A 24,409-nucleotide genomic window follows, 5' to 3' on the forward strand; every position below is an offset into this window, starting at 1 on the left:
AAACTTGTTTTTCAATCGGCAAGTATGACCGAATCGTTCAAGTAATAAACTTGGTAAGACCAAGTATCGTTCTTCCCAAAGGACTCATGACCTAGTTTAGTTATGTGGTTTCTTGATTAGCTAAGACTTAAAGACGAAATATTTGGATTTTATATGCAAAAGACGAAAATTAAATATGTATGCATGAAGTTTTTGATCAATGGCAAAAAGCAAAAGATAAACACTTTCAATGAAATTTATGTATGAATATGTTGTTGGGGGTCAATTTCATCTTATCCACTCTCATATATTTTAGGAATTCAACATTCAAATCATCATTGTTAATGCCACTCTCTAAAGTACCTTTCAAGAAGGCTTCTCCCTAATCACGAGTTCATACAATTCCTAGCATTCCTAATGATCAGTTCATAAGTGCAGGAGCTTAACGACAACCAATATCATATTGGGAGAAATTCCCCGGATCTAGACTTCCCCGTACGCGCCCGTATCGACAAAACCAATAATCATGCATTGAATGAGTTAAACAATGCAAGCATTAAGCAAAGAGGAAAAACCATAACTAATGATGAAAGAAAGCATAAGTCTTAATTAAAAGATGTAAAAAACAGATTCCATATATGAGAGCTTCAAAAGATTACATTGATTCCCCAACAAACATACAGAGTTTAGTTCACCATATTCATGGTGAACCTAGATGAACAATAATGAAAGAATGAAAGAGATAGAAAAACCCGAGAAAGAGAAGAGGAGAGCTGTCACCATCTCCCAATCTACCCCCAAGGGGTGAAAAAGAGAGTGTTTGCTTCGTCTCTGCCAAAGATACAAACACTAGGACGTCCTAAAGCTTATATACTATTCCAAAAATACAGAAAAATTAGGCCCAAGCCCATAAAAGTGCCAAAAAACCAGTCCAAGCCCATTTAGAATGGCGCTCAGCGGTATTTTACCGCTGAGCGGTACTAGCGGTTGATCCATTTTGCCCCCCAGCTGCTGTTTTGCCCCTCAGCGGTGATTTCGGCACCTGAAAACTGCCGCTCAGCGCCAAATTTCCGCTCAGCGCCACTCGGTCAGACTTTTTCTGCGTTCTGGTTGGTTTTTCAGCATTCTGGTTGACTGGTTGACTTTTCTGGTTGACTGGTTGACTTTTCTGGTTTCTGGTTGACTTTTCAGCACTCCAATCATTCGGTATTTCAATTCTTCTTTCAAATCATTCAATTAGCCTACAAAATGAAGGGAATCTTGCACAAAACCATTAAATTCACTTTCCTCAACTGTTTGATAAATTTTCTCTAAGAAAATTGTTTTTCTAAAACGGACCATTAAACTTGATTTGTGACCGTAACACGCTTTCTAAGTATTTTATTCCGCTGCGCGACTCTATAACGGTACCGATTGTTCCAACAATTGGTATCAGAGCTTGCTTTGATAGTTTTTCAAAATTTGCGAAAATGGCTGGTCACAATCAAAATCAAGTATATGCCGAGGGTGCTTCCATCAACAGACCACCACTCTTTACTGGTGATAACTATGCATTCTGGAAAGTCAGAATGGAAATTTTTATGGGGTCTGTTGACAGAGGCATCTGGGAAGCTGTGCTAAATGGTCCCTATATTCCTAAAAGAACTGTTGATGGTGTAGAAGTAGAAAAACCATACTTTAACTGGACTCCTGAGGAAAATAGAAGAGCCCAATTTGATATTAAGGCTCGTAATATTATTTCATCTGTTGTTGTACTTGATGAATTTTATAGAATTTCAATATGTAAGACAGCACAGGAAATGTGGGAGGTCCTCAAAGTCACACATGAGGGTACAGACGACGTGAAACGTGCAAGGAAGAATACACTCATCCAGGAGTATGAGATGTTCAGAATGCAACCTGGAGAACCAATTTCTGATGTCCAGAAGCGTTTCACTCACATTGTGAACCACCTAACAGGTTTAGGTAAGACTTTTGACACTGATGAATTGAATGTGAAAATTTTGAAATCATTAGACAGGTCTTGGCAACCAAAGATGACTGCCATCTCGGAGTCTCAAAACCTCACTCAGATGTCAACGGCGATTCTCTTTGGAAAGCTTCGTGAGCATGAGCTTGAGCTGAAAAGATTAACTACAGAAGAGGATCAAGGCAAAAGAAAGACACTTGCCTTCAAATCTGAAATTTCAAAAGGAAAAAGTTATAAGAGAATTGAGGATGATGATTCCGATAACGATGAGGAAAACATGAGTCTTATGATTAAGAAGTTTGCTAAATTTATGAAAGCAAAGGGAAAAGACAAATACCGTGGAGAAAGGAAAGAAAATCAAGGATCTCCATCAAGCGTTAAATGTTATGGATGTGGAGAAAGAGGACATATGAAGACTGATTGTCCTAATAATAGGAAAAGTGAAGAAAAGAAGGAGAGAAAATTTTCAAAGAAGAAGAAAGCTTACATAGCTTGGGAAGACAATGCTTCTAGTTCTTCAAGTTCAAGCAATTCAGATGAAGAAGCTAATTTGTGCTTAATGGCAGACTCAGAAGATGCAGGAAGCCAAGTAAGTGATTCTAGCTTAGAGTCAAGTGATGAATTTGATTTACAAAAGGCATTTCTTGATTTGTTAAATGAATCTGAAAAACTTGATGTTGCTCATAAAAAGTTAAAGAAAGAGCATAATGAATTGAAATTGAAGTATGAAAAAGTACTAGATGACGAAGTTGTTTTGAGAAACAAAGTTAGTAATCTAGAAACTAAGTTATCTGAATCTGATGTTGTTGTACAACCTGTTGAATGTTTATCGTGTAAAAGTCATATGTTTGATATTGACATTCTTGAGAATTTACTTGCAAAGGCAACTAAGTCTAAGTCACATGCCAAAACAAACTTTGAGAGAAGCAATGCTAGAAGTGGAAACACGCATTTACACAAAAAGTCTAAAGTGATAAGAACTCGTAGGGTATGGGTTGAAAAAGGAATTGTGTCTTATAGAAACCCAAATGTTGTCACATGCTTTTATTGTATGAAAAAGAGGCACACTTCTAACAAATGTAGAATTAAACATTTTGATGTTCCAAATGGAAAATATGCTTGGATTCCTGTTATAAAGTAAATTGTCTCTAATCTTAAAGGACCCAAATGAGATTATGGGGACCAAAACTCTATTGTTTGGTTTTGCAGGTTAATTTTTCAAAAGGAAAAGAAGACTCTATGGTATCCTGGTATTTTTAAGAGCTTTGAAATGATTTATGAATGTTAGATGTGTCTTAAAGTTGAAAATTTGGCCCAAATTTGTGTTTTTCGGAAATTAACGTAAATAATCGATTACTAAAGGTAATAATCGATTATCTCGTCCTCAAAAATTTGGATTTTAACATTTTGGCTCGCACATAATCGATTATTTAAAGTAATAATCGATTATCTTAAGTCACAGCGTAAAAAAAAAAAAAACTTTTTTTTTTTTTTTGGAGACTGTTTTGTTGTTTACTTGCCCTTTCATCTATGTTATAATTTTGTCTGTTATGTGTCTTCTTATAATGTAATCTTTATTTTCATAAATAAAATGATCTCTTGATCATATGCATCCTTTGTTTAATTGAGGGGGAGATCATATTTAAGGGGAGCCTTTAACATCCGGTCTTTTTGCTTCTGATCAAAAAGGGGGAGAAGAATAATACAAGGAGAGAAGTATAAATTATTACAGGTATTACTAACCTTGTTGTTTGTTAGCTTGTATGTTTTGCAGGTAAGCCAAACTTGCTTTTAAAATTGAATTTTTGATCATCATCAAAAAGGGGGAGATTGTTACCAATAAGGAGTATTGGTAAATCTTGAAGAAATTTGTTTTGATGATGCTACAAGAAGTTTTAGTTGAAGAAGATATTAGAATTAGTTAAAAGCAATTTGTAGAAATTAAATGTAGTAGGAAATTCTTGTAAACCTTGTAAACTTGCATTTTTAACTGCAATAATCGATTATGGAATGGCAATAATCGATTATCACAGAGTCATACAGGAATAATCGATTATCACTTCATATAATCGATTATCACATTTTGAAAACCCTGTAACGGACTTAAATAATCGATTATCACTTACAATAATCGATTATTCGTGGCAGTTGAGACTTAACCTTAGATATTCAGAACAACTAGCTATATATTGGGTTTCTGTGAAGATCAATAGTAACGTTGTTGAACAGAAGCTCTTGCAGAATACTGTTTGTCAGAGGAAGTTCTCAGAAGCTATAGTTCAAGTACCCTTGCTTGGTCTCGTGAACAGGAGAGGCTCGCGTGTCGTGTGTCGATAGTCGGAGCAAGCTCTCTTCGAGTTAGCAAGGTGCTCTGCCTGGTCTCGTGAATAGGAGAAGCTCGTGTTTCGTTTGTCGATAGTCGGAGCGGTTCTCTTCGAGTTGGCAGAGTGTTCTTCTTCTGGTTCGTTCGTCGAAGGAAGGTTTATTTATCTGCTTTATTCACTATTTCTTGTAATCTGTTAAATAACTTTTTAGTGAAAAAGGTTAATCACTATTTATAGTGATTAACGACTGGACGTAGATTCTTTTGAATCGAACCAGGATAAAAATTGCTTGTGTGATTTTCTATTCCCTACACTCTTTATCTTTTACGCATATCAACTATTTGATAAATTTTCTCTAAGAAAATTGTTTTTCTAAAACGGACCATTAAACTTGATTTGTGACCGTAACACGCTTTCTAAGTATTTTATTCCGCTGCGCGACTCTATAACGGTACCGATTGTTCCAACAATGTTTTTGTATTTGTAGTTAGTTGCATTCTTTATAAGACTTTTCTGGTATAGATTACAATCTAAACTTTAAGAAGTAAGAGATCTGTTTGCATATTTTCTTTTAGCCAAGCGTGGACTGTCTTTAATTGGAAAGTTATTCATACCCAGCAAAAGATGACACAAATTTTTACAATAAGAAAGAAAGACAGATAGAGAGAAACAGAGGAGAAAGATAAATAAATTAATGACATGTTTGTCATACAAGAAGACTATAATAATGTTGTTGGAAATAACTCTGAGCAAGAACTGGATGAAAAGAAATCAGGTAAAGGTATTTCTACACCCTAACTCTAACTAGTCTCCTTGAAAAATGTGGTGAAAAGCCTACTAATGTTACTGGAATGCCCTTATCCTAATCAGGTGATCTCCTCCATTAAATTTGCAAGTTTTGGAACACCTCATGGGACTTGTGGAAACTTTAATCATGGAAACTGCAGTAGCAATAAGGCTCTATCCGTTGTGCAGAAGGTGATATCCTTGCTTTTTCTTTAAATAAGAAGTTCATACATGTCTTTTGTGTAGCTAATTTTAAACATGGAAACTACAGTAGCTAATTTTCCATTCGGATTATACTTACTCTAAAGAGCATCTTTTAACAGGGCTGCATTGGATGAAGCAGTTGTAGAATTGAACAATCAATTAATACATTCAGAGATCCATGTAAAGGAGTAGCAAAGAGTTTAGTTGTTGAAGCTTCTTGTTCATAGACATGCTGCTTCAAGCCCACTTATTAGTTTGTATTTGGCTTAATATCACTCTGCACACTCTCACAGGTCTCGTAGACTCATGCTTAGAAATGATTCTTCATTATTTAAATGTTAAATGGCTTTCTGGTAGTAAACTAAGGAAAAAATGTGAAACAAAACAGCAATGATCTGTCAATGATCTGTCTATGTAACTTTGTAAGTACCTAAACTACACTAACACATATCTGTCAATGATCTAATAACTGATAATTAACTTTGTAAAATTTACAAGTTCATCTCATGCAATCAGATTCAAGAAAATCAATTCTGAAATAACAATAGCACATATGAATGATAATCTATGCCATCCAGCCAAATACATCGCACATATGAATGAGTTAGGATCTTATTACCTTTACAAATAAGAGAACGAGCTAATAAAGAGTCACAATTCTGAAAAGGTAACTTCTTCTTAACCTGAAACTGAGAAATCAAACATGTGGTACATATCATCACCTTAAGAAATCAACCATGAGTCAATTATACATTTGACTAATTGATATCCTCGTCTAAATGGTTTGTAGCCAATTGAACATATTCATTGTCATTACTATAAAATTTGTCCAACTCTTGATCTTGGTATGGTTCGTTTTCATATAACTCTTCTTGTAACAAAAGTAACAAGTCTTTACCACTTAAAACTAAATTATGCAGAATTTACAAAAATGATAAGGTTTAAGGTAAGATGAAGTAGATCATTTGCCATATTTTAGATGAAAAACATATCATAAATTACTAACATTACAATGTAATTTTAATTAGCGGTAACATGATGATGTAGAGAACAACAACCGAACAATGGATTTCCTCCGTAAAGTTCCCTTACATGATGAAGGAAAGCTATTTACAAAATAAGTAATATATACACGCACACACACAATAAAACACATACATCACTCAATAAAATGCATAAACTTGATGAATTAGACACTTTCAAGTCAATATTCATTTGAACGTACAAAAACTAAAAGGAAAACCAAATGTGTTGGTCCATGTGGATATGAAGTTGAATTCCTTAACCAAGAACTCAATTTACTCGTTCATGAAAAACATGATTGAGACTGAGAAGAAGATATCCCACTAAAACGCTGCACCAAATAAAAGCACAAAGGGTTGTAGAACGATGTACCTATCGACCGTGACGTTATGAGCTCCGCTGTCTGCCGGTCTGCAGAACCACCGTTGCAGCTCTGTCCGCCGACTACGAATCTGAAAGAAAAAGGAAAACATTGGGCAATCTAAAGGAGAAATGAAAGAAGAGGGAGAGAGCGGATGGAATGAAGGGAGAAACTAGGGTTCAGGTGGTGAAATGAAGGGAGAAATTGTCAGAAGATTTTTAGAGGAAAATTAACTTTTAGAAAAATAATGGGTTTAGGCAGAGATGGGTTTTAGATCTGGAGGGAATAAAATTTTAGAATTGCTAAAATGAAACTAAGTCTAAAATTTTTAGAGGGAAAAATGTAAAAGAATTAGAAAATGATGAATAAAAATATATTTTTATTTGAAGAGGTTATAAACCTCTCTTGAAAGGAATTAAAACCCCCATAAATCTTGTCAATTAGATAATTTAAATTAAACATCTTAAAGTATGTTAATTTAAGGGGTTTTTTTATAACCTTCCTAAAATAACCCCCTCTAAATAAGGTATTTTTTGTAGTGAAATAATGAAAGAATGAAAGATAGAACCTTAGAATTTGTAGAGTGGAGCTTGAGCATCCAAAATCCTCCTCTAAGGGGTGAAGAAAGTGTGATTTTGCTTCGTTCTTCCCAAAGATACTAACCCTAATTCGGCTAAAACCTTATATAGCCTTCTAAAAATTACAGAAAATTGCCCAAGGCCCAATAAAATGGCGCTCAGCGGTAAGTGCGGTTCTTCTATTTGACGCTCAACTGCAGTTTTGCCCCTCAGCGGTGACTGCAGGACTTCAGAGTGCCGCTCAGCGGTAAAAGTGGCGTTGAGCGGTACTTGCGACTCTTCTTCTATGCATTTTTTCTTCCTTTTCTGACTCCAACTTCTGGCTACTTCACTTCTTTCATTCAATTCATCTTAAAACCTACAAAAACAAGGAAAACCAAGCATAAAACCTATCCAACTCTCTTATTTCCAAAACATAAACAAAAGCATGATTCCAAGCTAGTTTCTAAGTCATAAAGGTTGTTTTTGATGTCAAAATTAAGTATAAAAGTAATTGTTTTTCAACTGTTATCACCTGACACCATTAAGCTCAATCTGGATCTTTAATGTTGGAGTTCCTCCTTCCTTCATGACACCAACAACATCTCAGCAATTTTCTTGTCACCAATTTGACTCTCCTAGAGTAAGGAGCCTCAATCTCAAAAACTCCCTTTGCTTTAATATCCTTGATAACCCATAACCTATTCTTGAATTTCACTGGTGTGCCAGGTTTGGGTTCATCACTTTTCACATGAGGGTGTTGGTCAACCAGTCTTTCTTCCTTCTCTTCGTCCTCCCCTTCCAAATTTATAGAGAAACAACTAAGGCTCTTTTTGACCAACTTGGCAACTTTAACGGGTAAACTAGTCACTGATAGAACTTCATCTATTGTTTTAAGACTAGTCTACTTCTCTTGAATTGGCTGCCTGGCTTCAAAAACATTGAAAGTTACCTCTCTCTCTTTGTCCTTCAATGTTAAAACTCCATCATCTACATGAATAAAAACCTTTGTTGTCTTCATGAATGGTCATCCAAGGATGAGTGGTACCTCTGCATTTTCCTCCATCTCCATCACTACAAAGTGCACCGGGAATTGGATTTTATCAATCTTCACCACCACATCTTCTATCACACGATAAGGGTATTTGATGGACCTATCTTCCAACTGAAGCATCATTCTTGTTGGCTTGACTTTAAGACCACCAATCTTTTTAAGCATAGATAGGGGAATCAGGTTGATGCTAGCCCCTAAATCAATAAGAGTCTTCCCTATATCATGGTTCCCAATGGTACAAGGAATGGTGAAACTCCCCGAATCTTAAATTTTGGAGGGAGAGTCTTCTGCATAATAGCACTGCAATTGCCCTGCACTTCAATTGTTTCCTCATCTAGATATTTCTTCTTCTTACTGAGGAATTGCTTCATGTGCTTCGCATAAGCAGGAATTAGTTATAGTACTTCAGTCAAGGGCATAGTAATTTCCAATTGCTTGAAGTCCTCCAAGGAATAGAATGAATACTGTAGGTTCATCAAAACCATGAGTAGACGTCTTTCTCAACAAGCCTTTAAATCGGTCCCATGCTTGACCTAATGTTTCATCCATGCCCTGCCTGAAAGAAGAAATTTCTTGTTTACCTTTGTTTACTTTTGACTATGGGAAGTATTTGTTCAGAAACTTTGCAACCACGACTTCCCACTCAATAAAGCTGTTTTCTGGAAAAGAGTTCAACCACATCTTAGCATTGCCTCCCAAAGCGAAAGGAAATAAGCTCAGTCTAATAGCTTCATTTGGCACGCCATTGATCTTTACAATATTGCATATCTCATTGAATGTGGTCAGATGCTCATATGGATTTTCATGTGACAATCCATTGAATTGGTTGCTCTTCACCAATTGAAATCAAAGCAGGCTTCATCTTTATGTTAGCAACATTAACCCTCGGCCTTGCAATGCTACTAAAATGATGAGGGCCAATGACTGTTGCATAATCTGCCAGGGTACGTCTACCATTCTGCTCTTCAGCCATATTTTTTGTTCCTTGGTCAGATCTTTGAGGTGAAGGCTGTAAAAGAGTCTTAGGAGAAGGGAAAAGTTCTCTAGACGTCATGTTTCTCCTTTTTCTTCTACTGTTGTCCAGACTTGCAAGAAGAGGTTCAGAAACTTTTGTGCTTCTAGTCTGAATTGTACCTTGCATACACTAGAGAATAAAGCACTAGAGCACCCAATTAGCACTAACAGATAAAAAGATAAAAAGATAAAGGTTTAATACATCATTTGGTCCCTACTTTAATGGGTTTGGTTCAAAATGATCCTACCTTTTAAAAAAGTTCAATAAGATCCCATAATTTGTTAAAAAATGTTCAATCCGGTCCTTTTCGCTCACGCCGTTAAAAATCTAACGGTGCAAATGCCACTGTTAAATATTTTAACAAATAAGAAATGATGTATTTCTTTCGCCACTTGAAGTTGCAGCACGGCCACCGCCACTGTCACCGCTACGACCACTACCACCGCCACCACCGCCACCACCTATTTCTTCCGAATCGACGGCAACACCTTCCACAACTGATAACAGTTGAAAAACTGTTATTTTCATGCTTAAAATTGATACTAAAAGCAACCTTTATACTTAGAAACTAGCTTGAAATCATGTTTTTCTTCATATTTTCAGAAATAAGAGAGTTGGACAGGTTTATGCTTGATTTCAGTGTTTTTGTGCAGGTTTTAAGGTGAATTTGGTGAAAGAAGTGAAGAAGGAGAGATATGGAATCAGAAAAGACATCAAAAAGTGCAAAAGGAGAAGCCGAAGTCACCGCTCAGCGGCAGTTTACCGCTGAGCGGCACTCAGGAGCTCACGGGAGGACCGTTGAGGGGCAAAATGGCCGCTGAGGGGAAGAAACGTGACACGCACTTACCGCTGAGCGGTATTTTACCGCTGAGCGGCACTTTAATGGGCTTGGACGTAATTTTCTGTAATTTACGAATAATATATAAGCTTTAGGGTTTCCTAGGGTTAGGTATCTTTGGCTGGAACGAAGAAAACACTCTCTCTTCCACCCCTTTGAAGGAGGATCTTGGATGCTGAGGCTTCCTCTTCACCTTTTTAGGGTTTTATCTTTCATTCTTTCATTATAATTCATCTAGGTTCACCATGAATATGGTGAACTAAACTCTGTATGTTTGTTGGGGAATCAATGTAATCTTTTGAAGCTCTCATATATGGAATCTGTTTTTACATCTTTTAATTAAGACTTATGCTTTCTTTCATCATTAGTTAGGGTTTTTCCTCTTTGCTTAATGCTTGCATTGTTTAACTCATTCGATGCATGATTATTGGTTTTGTCGATACGGGCGCGTACGGGGAAGTCTAGATCCGGGGAATTTCTCCCAATATTATATTGGTTGTCGTTAAGCTCCTGCACTTATGAACTGATCATTAGGAATGCTAGGAATTGTATGAACTCGTGATTAGGGAGAAGCCTTCTTGAAAGGTACTTTAGAGAGTGGCATTAACAATGATGATTTGAATGTTGAATTCCTAAAATATATGAGAGTGGATAAGATGAAATTGACCCCCAACAACATATTCATACATATATTTCATTGAAAGTGTTTATCTTTTGTTTTTTTTTTGCCATTGATCAAAACTTCATGCATACATATTTAATTTTCGTCTTTTGCATATAAAATCCAAATATTTCGTCTTTAAGTCTTAGCTAATCAAGAAACCACACAACTAAACTAGGCCGTGAGTCCTTTGGGAAGAACGATACTTGGCTTACCAAGTTTATTACTTGAACGATTCGGTCACACTTGCCGATTGAAAAACAAGTTTGTGACATCATATTTTGGTGTTCATAAATTTGTCCATCAACAACCCCCAAATCGATTGTCATGAATTTCTCCTTCACTTTTCACCTCTTCTCAAAACCCTCACGCCGCTATTTTTTTCCCTTTTTTTTTACCATTTTATGGACCTCTTCGCTGCCGATCACTTCCCCATCCCCGACCACGTCGCTCCATTTCCCGATTCCGGTGACCTTCTATTCCCTGTTGACCTCTTCTCCCATCTCCACCTCTGCTTTTCTCCTTTTTTTATCTAATAAATTATTAAAAGATCCCCTTTTCTCTCTTCCGTTATTTTTAATTATTAATTCGATTTGAATTTGTGTGTCTTTATCTTTTATTTTTATGCTTATATTATACCATGTCTTTGCTGAATGGAGGCGGAACGTACAACCAATAAAGTGATTTCCTTTTCTATTATTTTAGTTAATTGAAAAAAGATTGTGATTGGCAGTGGTTGCAGAGTGTGTTGCTTTTTTTATGAGTGTTTGCGGTGAGGTCTTGTTGGAATGAAACCATTTTCCCGAATGATTTAGCAACCCCAACTATTGATAATTTGTTACCCTTTATTTACTAACGCGAGGTGAGTCTGGTGAAAGGGTTAATCTCTTGTTACATGAAAAATCAAGGTTTAGAATTTTACTAAAAGAGGTGTGTTTCATTTAGTACCTGAGAGTGTTTCGAACAAGATTCACTTAACACATGTGTGAAATCAAAACAGTCTTTCTTGACAGGTTTAAGATTGGTTTGGACTGCTCTTTTTGATTTGTTCTTCCTTGTTTCAGCTCAGCTTTGGATGCGGAGGATGAAGAGGAGAATGATGACAATTCATCAGTAGGCCCTGAAGGAAATGGCCCTAGAAAGTGGAGAAGAAAGACGGTGAGAAAGCTTGAAGGTTTTGTGAAGAATTTGGTGGTGGCAGTGGCAGTGGCCGTAGCCATAGCGGTGACAGTAGCGGTGGCCCTGCAACTTCAAGTGGCTGAAGAAATACGTTATTTTAAATTTTTTAAAATATTTAACAGTGCAACGTGCCACGTATTCATCAAATTTCATAGCTCAATCAAGTTTGGTCACGGTGGCATTTGCACCGTTAGATTTTTAACGGCGTGAGCAAAAAGGACCGGATTGAACACTTTTTATCAAATTATGGGACCTTGTTGAACTTTTTTAAAAGGTAGGACCATTTTGAACCAAACCCATAAAAGTAAGGACCAAATGATGTATTAAACCAAAGATAAAAAGATAAAAAGATAAAAAGATAAAAAGATAAAAAGATAAAAAGATAAAAAGATAAAAAGATAAAAAGATAAAAAGATAAAAAGATAAAAAGATAAAAAGATAAAAAGATAAAAAGATAAAAAGATAAAAAGATAAAAAGATAAAAAGATAAAAAGATAAAAAGATAAAAAGATAAAAAGATAAAAAGATAAAAAGATAAAAAGATAAAAAGATAAAAAGATAAAAAGATAAAAAGATAAAAAGATAAAAAGATAAAAAGATAAAAAGATAAAAAGATAAAAAGATAAAAAGATAAAAAGATAAAAAGATAAAAAGATAAAAAGATAAAAAGATAAAAAGATAAAAAGATAAAAAGATAAAAAGATAAAAAGATAAAAAGATAAAAATAAAAGATAAAAAAAATAAAAAGATAAAAGGATAAAAATAAAAAATAAAGTCTAATCGGTTAAGAATCACACAAAAGTACAGTTTAAACCACAAGTCTTGGCAACAACGCCAAAAACTTGTTAAGATGTCGGCAAGTGCACCGAATCATATCAAGTAATAATAAATGGTAAGATCAAGTATCGTTTTCCAAGAGACTCACGACACTAAACAGTCATGTGATTACTCAACTAATTAAGACTTTTGAAGAACAATTGAGAATTTTGAATGCAAAAACAAGAAAATAAATATGAATTCACTTTTGATCAATTTAAGAAAAACATTGAATGCAAAAACAAGAAAATAAATATGAATTCACTTTTGATCAATTTAAGAAAAACACAAAGGTGAATGAATGATATTGAAATTATGAGATGAGTATGTTGTTGGGGTTTAGATTTCACCTAGTTACTCTCATGCATATAAGAATTCATCTTCTTCATTCAATTGTTAACATCACTTTCTAAATTACTTAAAACCCGATCCCTCGACGAAGAAAGCCTATCCTTAATTACTAGACCACAATCCCTTGCATCCCTAATAATTAATTATGCATTACGATTAGAAGCTTAAGATGACCAAAACTCATACCCCCATCCCTGAGCAAGACTGCTTTTGGGAGAAATTCTCTAGATCATGGTTTCTAGGTATTTCCCAATAACAAAGAAGACCGTAAAATCATGCCATGAGTGATTAAAACATAACAAGCATAGAGCAAAGGAGAAAATCCCTAATAATTGATGAAAGAAGCATAAATAAATTGGAATAAATTCAAATACATGAGAGTTCACAAGGTTACATCATCCCCAACAACAAATTGAATTTAGTTCCCCGTTGTCATGGAGGAACTAGATGAACAATGGAACGAGAATGAAAGATAAACCCTAAAAACTGAAGAGGAGAGCTTCCGCATCCACTTCTGCCTCCAGAGAGTTGAAGAAAATCTGAATTTGTGTCAATTCTGTCAAAAGATACTATCTCTAGGTCGAGCAAATCCTTAAATAGGGCTAAAAAATAACAGAAAACGGGTCCAAGTCCACGTCATTGGCGCTCAGTGCCCTAAGTGGGGCGCCCAGGCGGTGTGCAGGAAAAGCTGGCGCTCAGGTGCCCAGAATGGGACGCTCAGCGCCCTGCTGATAACAGTTGAAAAACTGTTATTTTCATGCTTAAAAGTGATACTAAAAGCAACCTTTAGACTTAGAAACTAGCTTGAAATCATGCATTTTGTTTATATTTTCAGAAATAAGAGAGCTGGACAGGTTTATGCTTGATTTGAGTGTTTTTGTGCAGGTTTTAAGGTGAATTTGGTGAAAGAAGTAAAGAATGAGAGAGAGGACATTAGAAAAGACAAGGAAGAGTGCAAAAAGAGAAGTCGAAGGCACCGCTCAGCGGCAAACTACCGCTGAGCGGCACTCAAGAGGTGGCGTTGGAACCGCTGAGGGGCAAATGGCCGCTGAGGGGAAGAAAGAAGACGCGTAACCACCGCTGAGCGGTAAATGGCGCTGAGCGGCACTTTTTGGGCTTGGGCTTTTGTAATCTTTTGTAACTCTAGATTAGTATATAAGGGCTTGCACGTCCTTTAGTTAGAGATCTTTGGCAGAATCGAGGCAAACACTCTCTCTTTCACCCCTTTGAAGGAGGATCTTGGATGCTCAGGCTACCTCTTCCACTTTATTGGGTTTATTCTTTCATACTTCCATTGTTATTCATCTAGGTTCACCATGAATATGGTGAACTAAACCTTGTATGTTTGTTGGGGAATCAATGTAATCTCTTGAAGCTCTCATATATGGATTTGTTGAATACATCTTTGAATTAAGACATATGCTTTCTTTTCATCATTAGTTAGGGTTTTTCCTCTTTGCTCAATGCTTGCATTGTTTAACTCATTCTAATGCATGATTATTGGTTTTGTTGATACGGACACGTACGGGGAAATCTAGATCCGGGGAATTTCTCCCAATATTTTACTGACAACATTATATTGGTTGCCTTAAGCTCCTGCACTCATGAACTAATCATTAGGAATGCTAGGAATTGTATGAACTATTTGATTAGGGAGAAGCCATCTAGAATGGTACATTAGAGAGTGGCATTAACAATGATGATTTGAAAGAGGAATTCCTAAAATATATGAGAGTGGATGAGATGAAATTGACCCCCAACAACATATTCATTCATTTAATCCATTGAAAGTGTTATCTTATGTCTTTGCCATTGATCAATTCATGCATACATGTTTATTTTCGTCTTGCATATTAAAATTTCAATCATTGTTTTCTTAAGTCTTAGCTAATCAAGAAATCACATAACTAAACTAGGCCGTGAGTCCTTTGGGAAGAACGATACTTGGTCTTACCAAGTTTTATTACTTGAACGATTCGGTCATACTTGCCGATTGTGAAACAAGTTTGTGACATCATATTTTGGTGCTTACAAATTTGTCCATCAAGTTTTTGGCGCCGCTGCCGGGGACTCGTGGTTTAACTGGTTAATTTGTGTGATTATTGATTATCTTTGACTTATTTTTTTTTTATTATTTTATTTTAAATTTCGAATTTTTATTTTATTTTATTTTATTTTTCTGTTTATATTTTTCAGTTTGTATTTTATTTGATTTTATTTTATTTTTTCTGTTTTTTTGTTTTTCTGTTTTCTGTTTTTATTTTCCGTTTTTTTTATTTTTCGGTTTTTATTTTATTTTATTTTATCTTTTTAGATTAGATTTTATTTTATTTTATTGTATTTTATCTTTTTATCTTTTTAGGTTAGATTTTATTTTATTTTATTAGATTTTATTTTTTTATCTTTTTAGGTTAGATTTTATTTTATTCTTATTCTATCTTTTAGGTTAGGTTAGATTTTATTTTATTTTATCTTTTAGATTAGATTTTATTTTTTTTAGATTAGGTTTTATTTTATTTTATTTGATTCTATCTTCTAAATTTCTTATCTTCTTATATCTTTTCAATCTTTATTTTCTTCTATATCTTTTTGTGCTAACAATTGTTTTTAGGGTTTTGTGCCTAATGTCTGCAGAATGCAATTTGGTCAAGAGTTTAACTATAGGGGCACTCAATTCTACCAAAGTAATCTCAACCAATGGTGGGAACCTCACTCAAGCATGGATCAAAGCCAATTTTGGCAAGCTGCTGGACAATTTGAGAACCAACCACAACAACAATGGCAGCAACAACCCTTTCTATCAGGAAGTTTGGATAGGTTGGAGGACACCCTTCAACGATTTTTGAAAAATTCCGACTCTACTCAGAAAAGCATTGAAGAATCATGTAAAAGAATGGAGATGCAACTTCGTCACATTAGTCAGATATTAAATGATGATGTTAATACTGATGTTAACCTTAAGGAGGAAGGGCAAGTCATTATCACTGAAAGTGACAAGATTCTTGATGAGGAAAAATTAGAGGGAGATGAGGAAAGGGTAGAGAGAAAAGAGAAAGAAGAGTTGAGTGAGAAAGATAAAGATGAAGAAAAAGAAAAAGAATTGGTTGAGAGAAAAGAGAGAAAGAAAAGTTGTGTGAAGATAAAGAAGTTGAGGAGAAAAAGAGAAAGGAAGAAAAAAATAAAAGAAGAGAAAAAGAGAAAATTTAGGGAGAGAAAAAGGAAGAAAAAGAAGATGAGAGGAAAGAAGAAGAAATCACATGAAAAATCACATCCTCATCTAAAGAAGAATCATAGGAAGGAAAAGAAATTTAAGTGCTTTATGGAAATCTTCAAGAAATTGGAGATTAAAGTTCCTATGATTGAGACATTGCAACAGGTTCCTGGTTTGATCAAATTTCTGAAGAAGTTCAGTAGAAAGAAGAAAAAGAAGAAGGAACATGAGCTTTACTGGGTCAAGCTAATGACGTTAAAAGAGCGCTTGCTGGGAGGCAACCCAGTTGATTTAAGAACTTTTGATTTTATTTTGGTTTTGTAATTTTTAATTTGTGAACCTTATTTTTGTATTTAGTTTGTTGGATTTAGCATCTACTGAAGGATGCTAGGTGGTTAAGTATCTACTGAAGGATACTAAGTTTGTAACACCTACTGATGGGTGTTGGTAAGAAGATTTTGCACCTACTGATGGGTGTTGGTAAGTTGGAAACACCTACTGATGGGTGTTGGTGGAATTTGGGTCAGGCTCGTGACGTTAAACAAGCGCTACCTGGGAGGCAACCCAGTTGATTGATTGTTTTCTGTTTGTCTATTTTAGTTAGGGTTTGCATAAGCATTTTTAACATTGAATTGCAGGGAACCTATGAGGGGTATGCTAGGAAGGCACGTAGGTCAAGAAAAGAAGGAGAAGGGCACATCACGAAAGTGCCGCTGAGCGGCATTTACCGCTGAGCGGTACTAACGCAGATGGGCTTAAGTTCCCCTTAGCGGAACCCGAGCCCATTGGGGTATTTTTAAACCCTAAGCTGCACGTTTTTACACTCTTTCAAGTTCTTCTCTGCATAAACACTTCCACACCTCTTCTCCTAGGTTTTCCACATCTTTCTACTCTTCCCTCTTTAGAAGATTTCTCTTCCACTCACTTTTATACTAGTGTGTCATCAAAGTTTGGGGTTGGAAGAGAGCATTCTCATATCATCTAGCATCTCCACCCAAGTAAGTAAAATGCATTTTGTTCATTCTAGGGTTCTTGAATTTGAATGTGATTGTCAAAGCATGAATATTTAGGGGTTTTGATTTCTATGCATGATTTGATGATATATTTGATGTTTGAACCGATTAAACTGCATGATTATGAACTGGAAAACTGAAAATTGCATTTGGGTGGAGTTAGGGAAGCTTTAAAACTGATTTTTCAAAAATCTGCAGAGTTACCGCTGAGGGGTAAATTACCGCTGAGCGGCACTCTGCCAGATTTGCTTTTTTCTGATTTTTGCGTGTGGGAATGTGGCACTGGTGGCGCTGAGGGGAAATTCTGGCCCTCAGCGGTGGTTTAGCTTCAAAAGGAGTTTTGTTTTGTGTTTACTAATGATTAACATCATGTTCTGTGGTTTTGGATTTATGTTTGAATGCAGGAATGGCATCCTCTTCAGGAAAGAGATTGAAAACCATGGCAACCAAGAGAAAGGAAAAGGAACCAGAGCAGCCCCATAATGGCAGGTTCCTCTCTAGGAAACATGAGAAGCACTTTAGGGTGGTTCAGGACAGGAGACTTCTAATGGAGAGAAAGGTTGGAATGATACCTAACTTTGCTCCTCAATTTGGAGAGCAAGTGTTAGGGAATGATTGGGGGAAGCTAGCCACTTATCCATCACCTGCCAACATAGCTGTGGTGAAAGAATTTTACACCAATGCAAAGAAGATTGGTGACTATCCAGCTGAGAATTATTTGGGCTATGTTAGAGGCCATGTTATCAGGTATGATCCTGACTCCATCAATAACTTTCTGGATACTGTGTGGGCTGGTGAGCAATGCCAGTTTGCTCTTAGCATGGAGGAAGGTGCTGACTTTGAGGATGTTGAGAGAGTATTGTGCATACCTGGAGGACACTTCCAAAGGAATAGATCTGGCTCAGTGGTTAATATTAGGAGGACAGATTTGACTCCTCTTGCAAAGTATTGGATGACATTTTCTCATGCCAACATTCAGCCATGTTCACATGTGTCAGATATTACTCTCAGCAGGGCACTCTTCATCTACTGTGTTATCAGAAACTTGAATGTTAATATTGGGCAGGTGATAGCTGATGAGATTAGTGTGTGTGCTAACACCTCAAACAACAAAGCACCACTTGGACATCCTTCTTTGATCACTCACCTTTGCAAGCTAGCTGGGGTGGACACTTCTGTTCCACCATTTGAGAGGCCAAGAAAAGCTATAGATGAGGCCTATTACAGACAGTACTGTGGAGGTGAGGAGGCAGCCCAGCCAGTGCCACCACGCCAGGCTCGTAGAGAGAGAAGGCCAGCACAGAGCAGGACTTCTGCTGATACTCATGAGGCAGAACCATTCCAGATGAGGGACATGTATATGTCTCTTATAGGTGCTCAGTTGCAGTCCATCCACAGAGGGCAGGTGGCCACGGCTGAGATGATAGTGGGGATGTATGATACCCCTCCAGCACACAGGTGGACTATGGATGAATTCCATAATGTGGTAGCTTGGCCAGAAGAACCAGTATATGGAGGAGCTGGAGCAGCTGAAGCTTCAGCCAGAGATATGGAGGAAGATGAAGCAGAGGAGGAGGAAGCATTTGATGAAGATGATGATGAAGAGGAAGAGGAAGATACAGAGAGCTCGGACTGATGAGGAGCTGAGATAGCATTTACTGATGAATGCTATCATATGATTATGCTTTTGTGGTTTAAGTTTTCTGAACTTATTTGTTTTTGTTTTTAGATTAGGGTTTGATGTACTCTATTTGAAACCTGGTTTCTTGTGATGGTTTGCTATTAACTGTGATTGTGTGATAAGTAATGCTGAATGATGCTTATGATTAATTGATGTTGAGATGATGTGCACATTAAAATGCTTATATAGGTGATTCACAAGCTTTGTGAACAAATGTGTAATATCATGATTGTGATTGTGAAATTAAGCAGGATGTGCATGTCAAATGTGAATGAGCTTATATGTGAGGTTTTGAGCTCCAGAGTTGTTATTGTTGAATGTTATTACTTTGAAAGCATGAATGACTTTGCCCAGGTTTTCTATGATTGAATCAATTGCTTGTTTTGCATCATATGATCAAAGGCCGTGTTGTTGAAACCCTTTTTATTGGCCAAATTCATAAAGTTAGCCTTCTAAAAGAGAACACGTTGTGTTCTATCCTTTGAACCCTTAGCCTTAAATATACACTGAACACCCTTGATTGAAAATCTTTACCTTGAGTTAAGTAGAAGATCTTGTGTGGTATGGTTAAATGTTCAAGTTTGGGGTTATTGGGGAAACATGAAAAAGGAAAAAGCATTGAGCTAAGAGCTAAAAAGTAAGAATATGCAAAGAAAAGAAAAGAAAAAGAAGCAAAGCTCAATGCAAATGCAAAAGCAAAGGCAAAAGAAAGTTGGGAATGAATAAGAAGATTGTGTTGACTCTCTTAACTCAAGGATTTTGTGATCCAGAAAAACCAATTTTCTTGTTAGCCCAGCCACATTATAAGCCATTGAAAAGTCCTTGTGATGATGCATGCTTGTGAATGTATTTGATTGTGGTTAAATGAAAGGCAAAGTTGATTCATGTGACATTGTGATAGTGGAGTGAATGAGTGAAACACTTTACCTCTTATACACTTGTGTGTTGAGTGAAACACTTTACCTAGTGAGGAAAGATTCCATAAGCACATGAACATCCATGCTTAATTGATTGATCATTCATGAAAAATAGCATTTGTTGGAACTTAAATGACTTTGTGAACACTAAAGCATGTGCACATCTTGAATTAACTCTCGGTCATAAGTTTGAGTGAAGTTTGTACTTATCTTGAAAACAGGATTTTGAATGAGTGAACCATCATATGAATTGGTTGGAGATGGAGTTACATTTTGTTTGCTTGAGGACAAGCAAAGTTCTAAGTTTGGGGTTGTGATAACAGTTGAAAAACTGTTATTTTCATGCTTAAAAGTGATACTAAAAGCAACCTTTAGACTTAGAAACTAGCTTGAAATCATGCATTTTGTTTATATTTTCAGAAATAAGAGAGCTGGACAGGTTTATGCTTGATTTGAGTGTTTTTGTGCAGGTTTTAAGGTGAATTTGGTGAAAGAAGTAAAGAATGAGAGAGAGGACATTAGAAAAGACAAGGAAGAGTGCAAAAAGAGAAGTCGAAGGCACCGCTCAGCGGCAAACTACCGCTGAGCGGCACTCAAGAGGTGGCGTTGGAACCGCTGAGGGGCAAATGGCCGCTGAGGGGAAGAAAGAAGACGCGTAACCACCGCTGAGCGGTAAATGGCGCTGAGCGGCACTTTTTGGGCTTGGGCTTTTGTAATCTTTTGTAACTCTAGATTAGTATATAAGGGCTTGCACGTCCTTTAGTTAGAGATCTTTGGCAGAAACGAGGCAAACACTCTCTCTTTCACCCCTTTGAAGGAGGATTTTGGATGCTCAGGCTACCTCTTCCACTTTATTGGGTTTATTCTTTCATACTTCCATTGTTATTCATCTAGGTTCACCATGAATATGGTGAACTAAACCTTGTATGTTTGTTGGGGAATCAATGTAATCTCTTGAAGCTCTCATATATGGATTTGTTGAATACATCTTTGAATTAAGACATATGCTTTCTTTTCATCATTAGTTAGGGTTTTTCCTCTTTGCTCAATGCTTGCATTGTTTAACTCATTCTAATGCATGATTATTGGTTTTGTTGATACGGACACGTACGGGGAAATCTAGATCCGGGGAATTTCTCCCAATATTTTACTGACAACATTATATTGGTTGCCTTAAGCTCCTGCACTCATGAACTAATCATTAGGAATGCTAGGAATTGTATGAACTATTTGATTAGGGAGAAGCCATCTAGAATGGTACATTAGAGAGTGGCATTAACAATGATGATTTGAAAGAGGAATTCCTAAAATATATGAGAGTGGATGAGATGAAATTGACCCCCAACAACATATTCATTCATTTAATCCATTGAAAGTGTTATCTTATGTCTTTGCCATTGATCAATTCATGCATACATGTTTATTTTCGTCTTGCATATTAAAATTTCAATCATTGTTTTCTTAAGTCTTAGCTAATCAAGAAATCACATAACTAAACTAGGCCGTGAGTCCTTTGGGAAGAACGATACTTGGTCTTACCAAGTTTTATTACTTGAACGATTCGGTCATACTTGCCGATTGTGAAACAAGTTTGTGACATCATATTTTGGTGCTTACAAATTTGTCCATCACCTGCACTACACAAACTGGCGCCTAGCGCCCTGCATGACCTCCTGTGCTCCTTTTTTTTTATGTTTTAACTGTCCCTCTTGAATTCCAACCCTTGATACTTTTGCTCTTCTTCCAAATCATACTAATAACCTACAAAAATCAAGGGAAATTAGTGATAAAATCATCAAGTATACCCTCTACTCACTTATTCACAAAACTAAACTAAAACCATGAGTTCAAGCAAGCCTCTAAGTCAAAAAGGGTTGATTTAGTATCAAAATTGAATCACAGATAATGGTATTTTCAACCGTTATCAAAAAGCAAAAAAAGAAAAAATGAAAACACTTTACTGCCTCGGTTCAAGTCCCAACCAAGGCAGTAGAGTCCGAGATACTGCTTCAGTTCAGAGGGATTCGAGGCGAAAAGTCCTTCGAAAAAATAAAATAAAAAAAGAAAAAACCCTACTGCTTCGGCTACCTGTGCACCGAGGCAAAATCCTACCCCTTTTTGCATCAGTTCACAACCGAGACAAAAAGTGTACCCCTTTTTGCTTCGCCTATATATGCTTTAGTTCAAGAACCGCTGCCTATGGGCAAAAATAACCGTTGTCGTTTCCCTTGACTGCACTAGTGAATATCTAAAAGTAAGAGAAAGCTGAAATCAAAACATTCAAATTTTAGACATGTCAAAATCTTCTAAGTTTTAAAATTTTGTGTCTATTTGAATTATAGTTTTTCATATGAGAATTGCTCTTTATACAAACCGCTACAACCGAATTCGTTTTCGATCAACAAAAAGCTTTTGATTATGAAGAGAGCATGGAGTCTTGGCTATCTAAAAGGGAGATGGATTCAATTTTGGTGTGTTGTGGTAGAGATGAAATTGGGAATATGGGATCAATTCTAGAAATGTGAAATCTGAATATTAAAGAAGGGTTGAAATAATCGATTCCAACTAGAAAGGTTGAAATCGATTCTATAAATGTTAAAATTGATTCAGTATTTGAAAGATAACAAAATTGATTCTAAATAATATTGGAATCGATTATATTATAATGAAATTTATTCTCATTTAAAAGATGATTTGAAAGATGATAGAATTGATTCTTGATAGTATTGAATTTGAATTTATTATAATAAAATACATTCCATTTTTAGTATTAATAACTATAATTATAACTAATATTAATAATAACAAATTATAACTATAATTAATATTAATACTAACAATAATTTTAATAATAATATAAATAAATTATTTAATAGAATGTATTTATTCCTCTAAATTCCTTTTATAAATTTTAATTTTAATTTTTAATTAAATATTTTATAATAAGTAACAAATTAAATCTTATTTTAATATAATTTTCACACTCTATATTTAAATTTGTATCACATCTTTACATTGGACTAAATTAATAATCATTTATTTTTATCAATCAAAATATTTTTTAATCTATTATACAAATTCTAACAAACTTTTTCTTTCAAATATCTTCGTCCCTTCATTCAAATTCTTTAATTCAAATAACATCACAAATTCCTAGCATTTTCCACAATCCCCTCTATCAAATCCACTCTCCAATCCAAACCCTAGAGCTTCCTCCTCTCTGATGAATGTTCAAAAATGGTGCGTCAACATCAACCAATGACTGAAAAGTTTGGTTTCAAACAGTGCAACATCGTCTTGGACTAGTCGTACACGTAACAAATCTATATCTCACCATCTTGGACCAGTGTCAAACGCGAACACGGGAATGTTCCAACTATACTGAATTTTTCTTTCAACTTCTTAACACCTTACAAAAAGTTATTTTAGTTCATCGTAGAAAAGGTCTCATAATCCACAAGTCCCTGGATCGAAATGAGGCTCTGATACCACTTAATACGAATGTTCTACGAAGAGGAAGGGCTTCGAAGAACAACAAAGGGAGTAGGAATTCTAAAAATTGAATGGAAACCGAACAGGTATGTTATTGCTTGAGAGAATACAGAAAGAGTGTTACACTAGAATGTTCAGTTTGTAACTGATACAATACTGCTATTACACATATGTACTGCATCAACCAGATATTAATACTGCTATGTTTATCAGTTCTTCTGCATCGCTGTTCATGAAATCTTCTGGCTAAACAAAACCATGTATATATGAAGTATTAAGCATGCATATACATATACTTTTTTTTACCCTTCACTTGGAAAGTTTCTAACTTGCAACAGATCATGGAGTGAAAGTACTCGGAAAGTTTCAAAATGACCATAAAGTCAATATGAGTGGTAAACACGTCAAGATCCACTTTCCACGACCAAAAAGCAGAGTCAACAATAAATTAGTCTTGTTTTGTACTATTATATAAAGGGACATTGCAAGTCTTTGATATGCATATTGGGCTTTTTCACCAAAGTAGGCAAAAATGAGCAATTTATTACGGAACTAGGCAAAAATTGACCAAAAGTGAAGTCGTGGGGGTAAAAACGACTTCAAAAGAAGAAGTCGTGCCCCCCCTGCACGACTTCACACTGTTCATAGCTACAGTGTTGAAGTCGTGCACCCTAAAAACGACTTCTGGGGCTTGTAATCGATTACAATTTCATTGTAATCGATTACACAGTGTTGAAATGGAGACCCTTCAGATTTTGAAATGTGTAGACAGAAAACGTACTGGTAATCGATTACGGCATGTGAGTAATCGATTACCAGGTTGGTTTAGTAGGAAGAAGCACTCTGGTAATCGATTACAGGGTTTGTGTAATCGATTACCAGTGGGTTTTTGTTTGGTTTATGAAAATGATTTTGTATTTGACATATGTTATGTATTGGTTATGTTATAGGAAAAGAGTAAATAAATATATCTAGGAA

The 24,409-nt window shown here is 35.8% G+C and overlaps 1 protein-coding gene across 1 annotated transcript; it reads left to right on the plus strand.

The window, feature by feature from the left end:
• The first annotated feature begins 1,448 nt into the window (after window positions 1–1,448).
• LOC148196556 (uncharacterized) lies at window positions 1,449–24,392 on the plus strand. Its single transcript, XM_088092859.1, has 3 exons — window positions 1,449–2,469; window positions 11,841–12,041; window positions 24,382–24,392. The coding sequence occupies exons 1-3, from the start codon at window positions 1,449–1,451 to the stop codon at window positions 24,390–24,392; spliced, it is 1,233 nt and encodes a 410-aa protein (XP_087948985.1).
• The last annotated feature ends 17 nt before the right edge of the window (window positions 24,393–24,409 follow it).

This window comes from Vigna umbellata, chromosome 6 (assembly GCF_029865625.1).
Source record: "Vigna umbellata cultivar VRB3 chromosome 6, Vumbellata_1.0, whole genome shotgun sequence".
Taxonomy (NCBI): Eukaryota; Viridiplantae; Streptophyta; class Magnoliopsida; order Fabales; family Fabaceae; genus Vigna; species Vigna umbellata.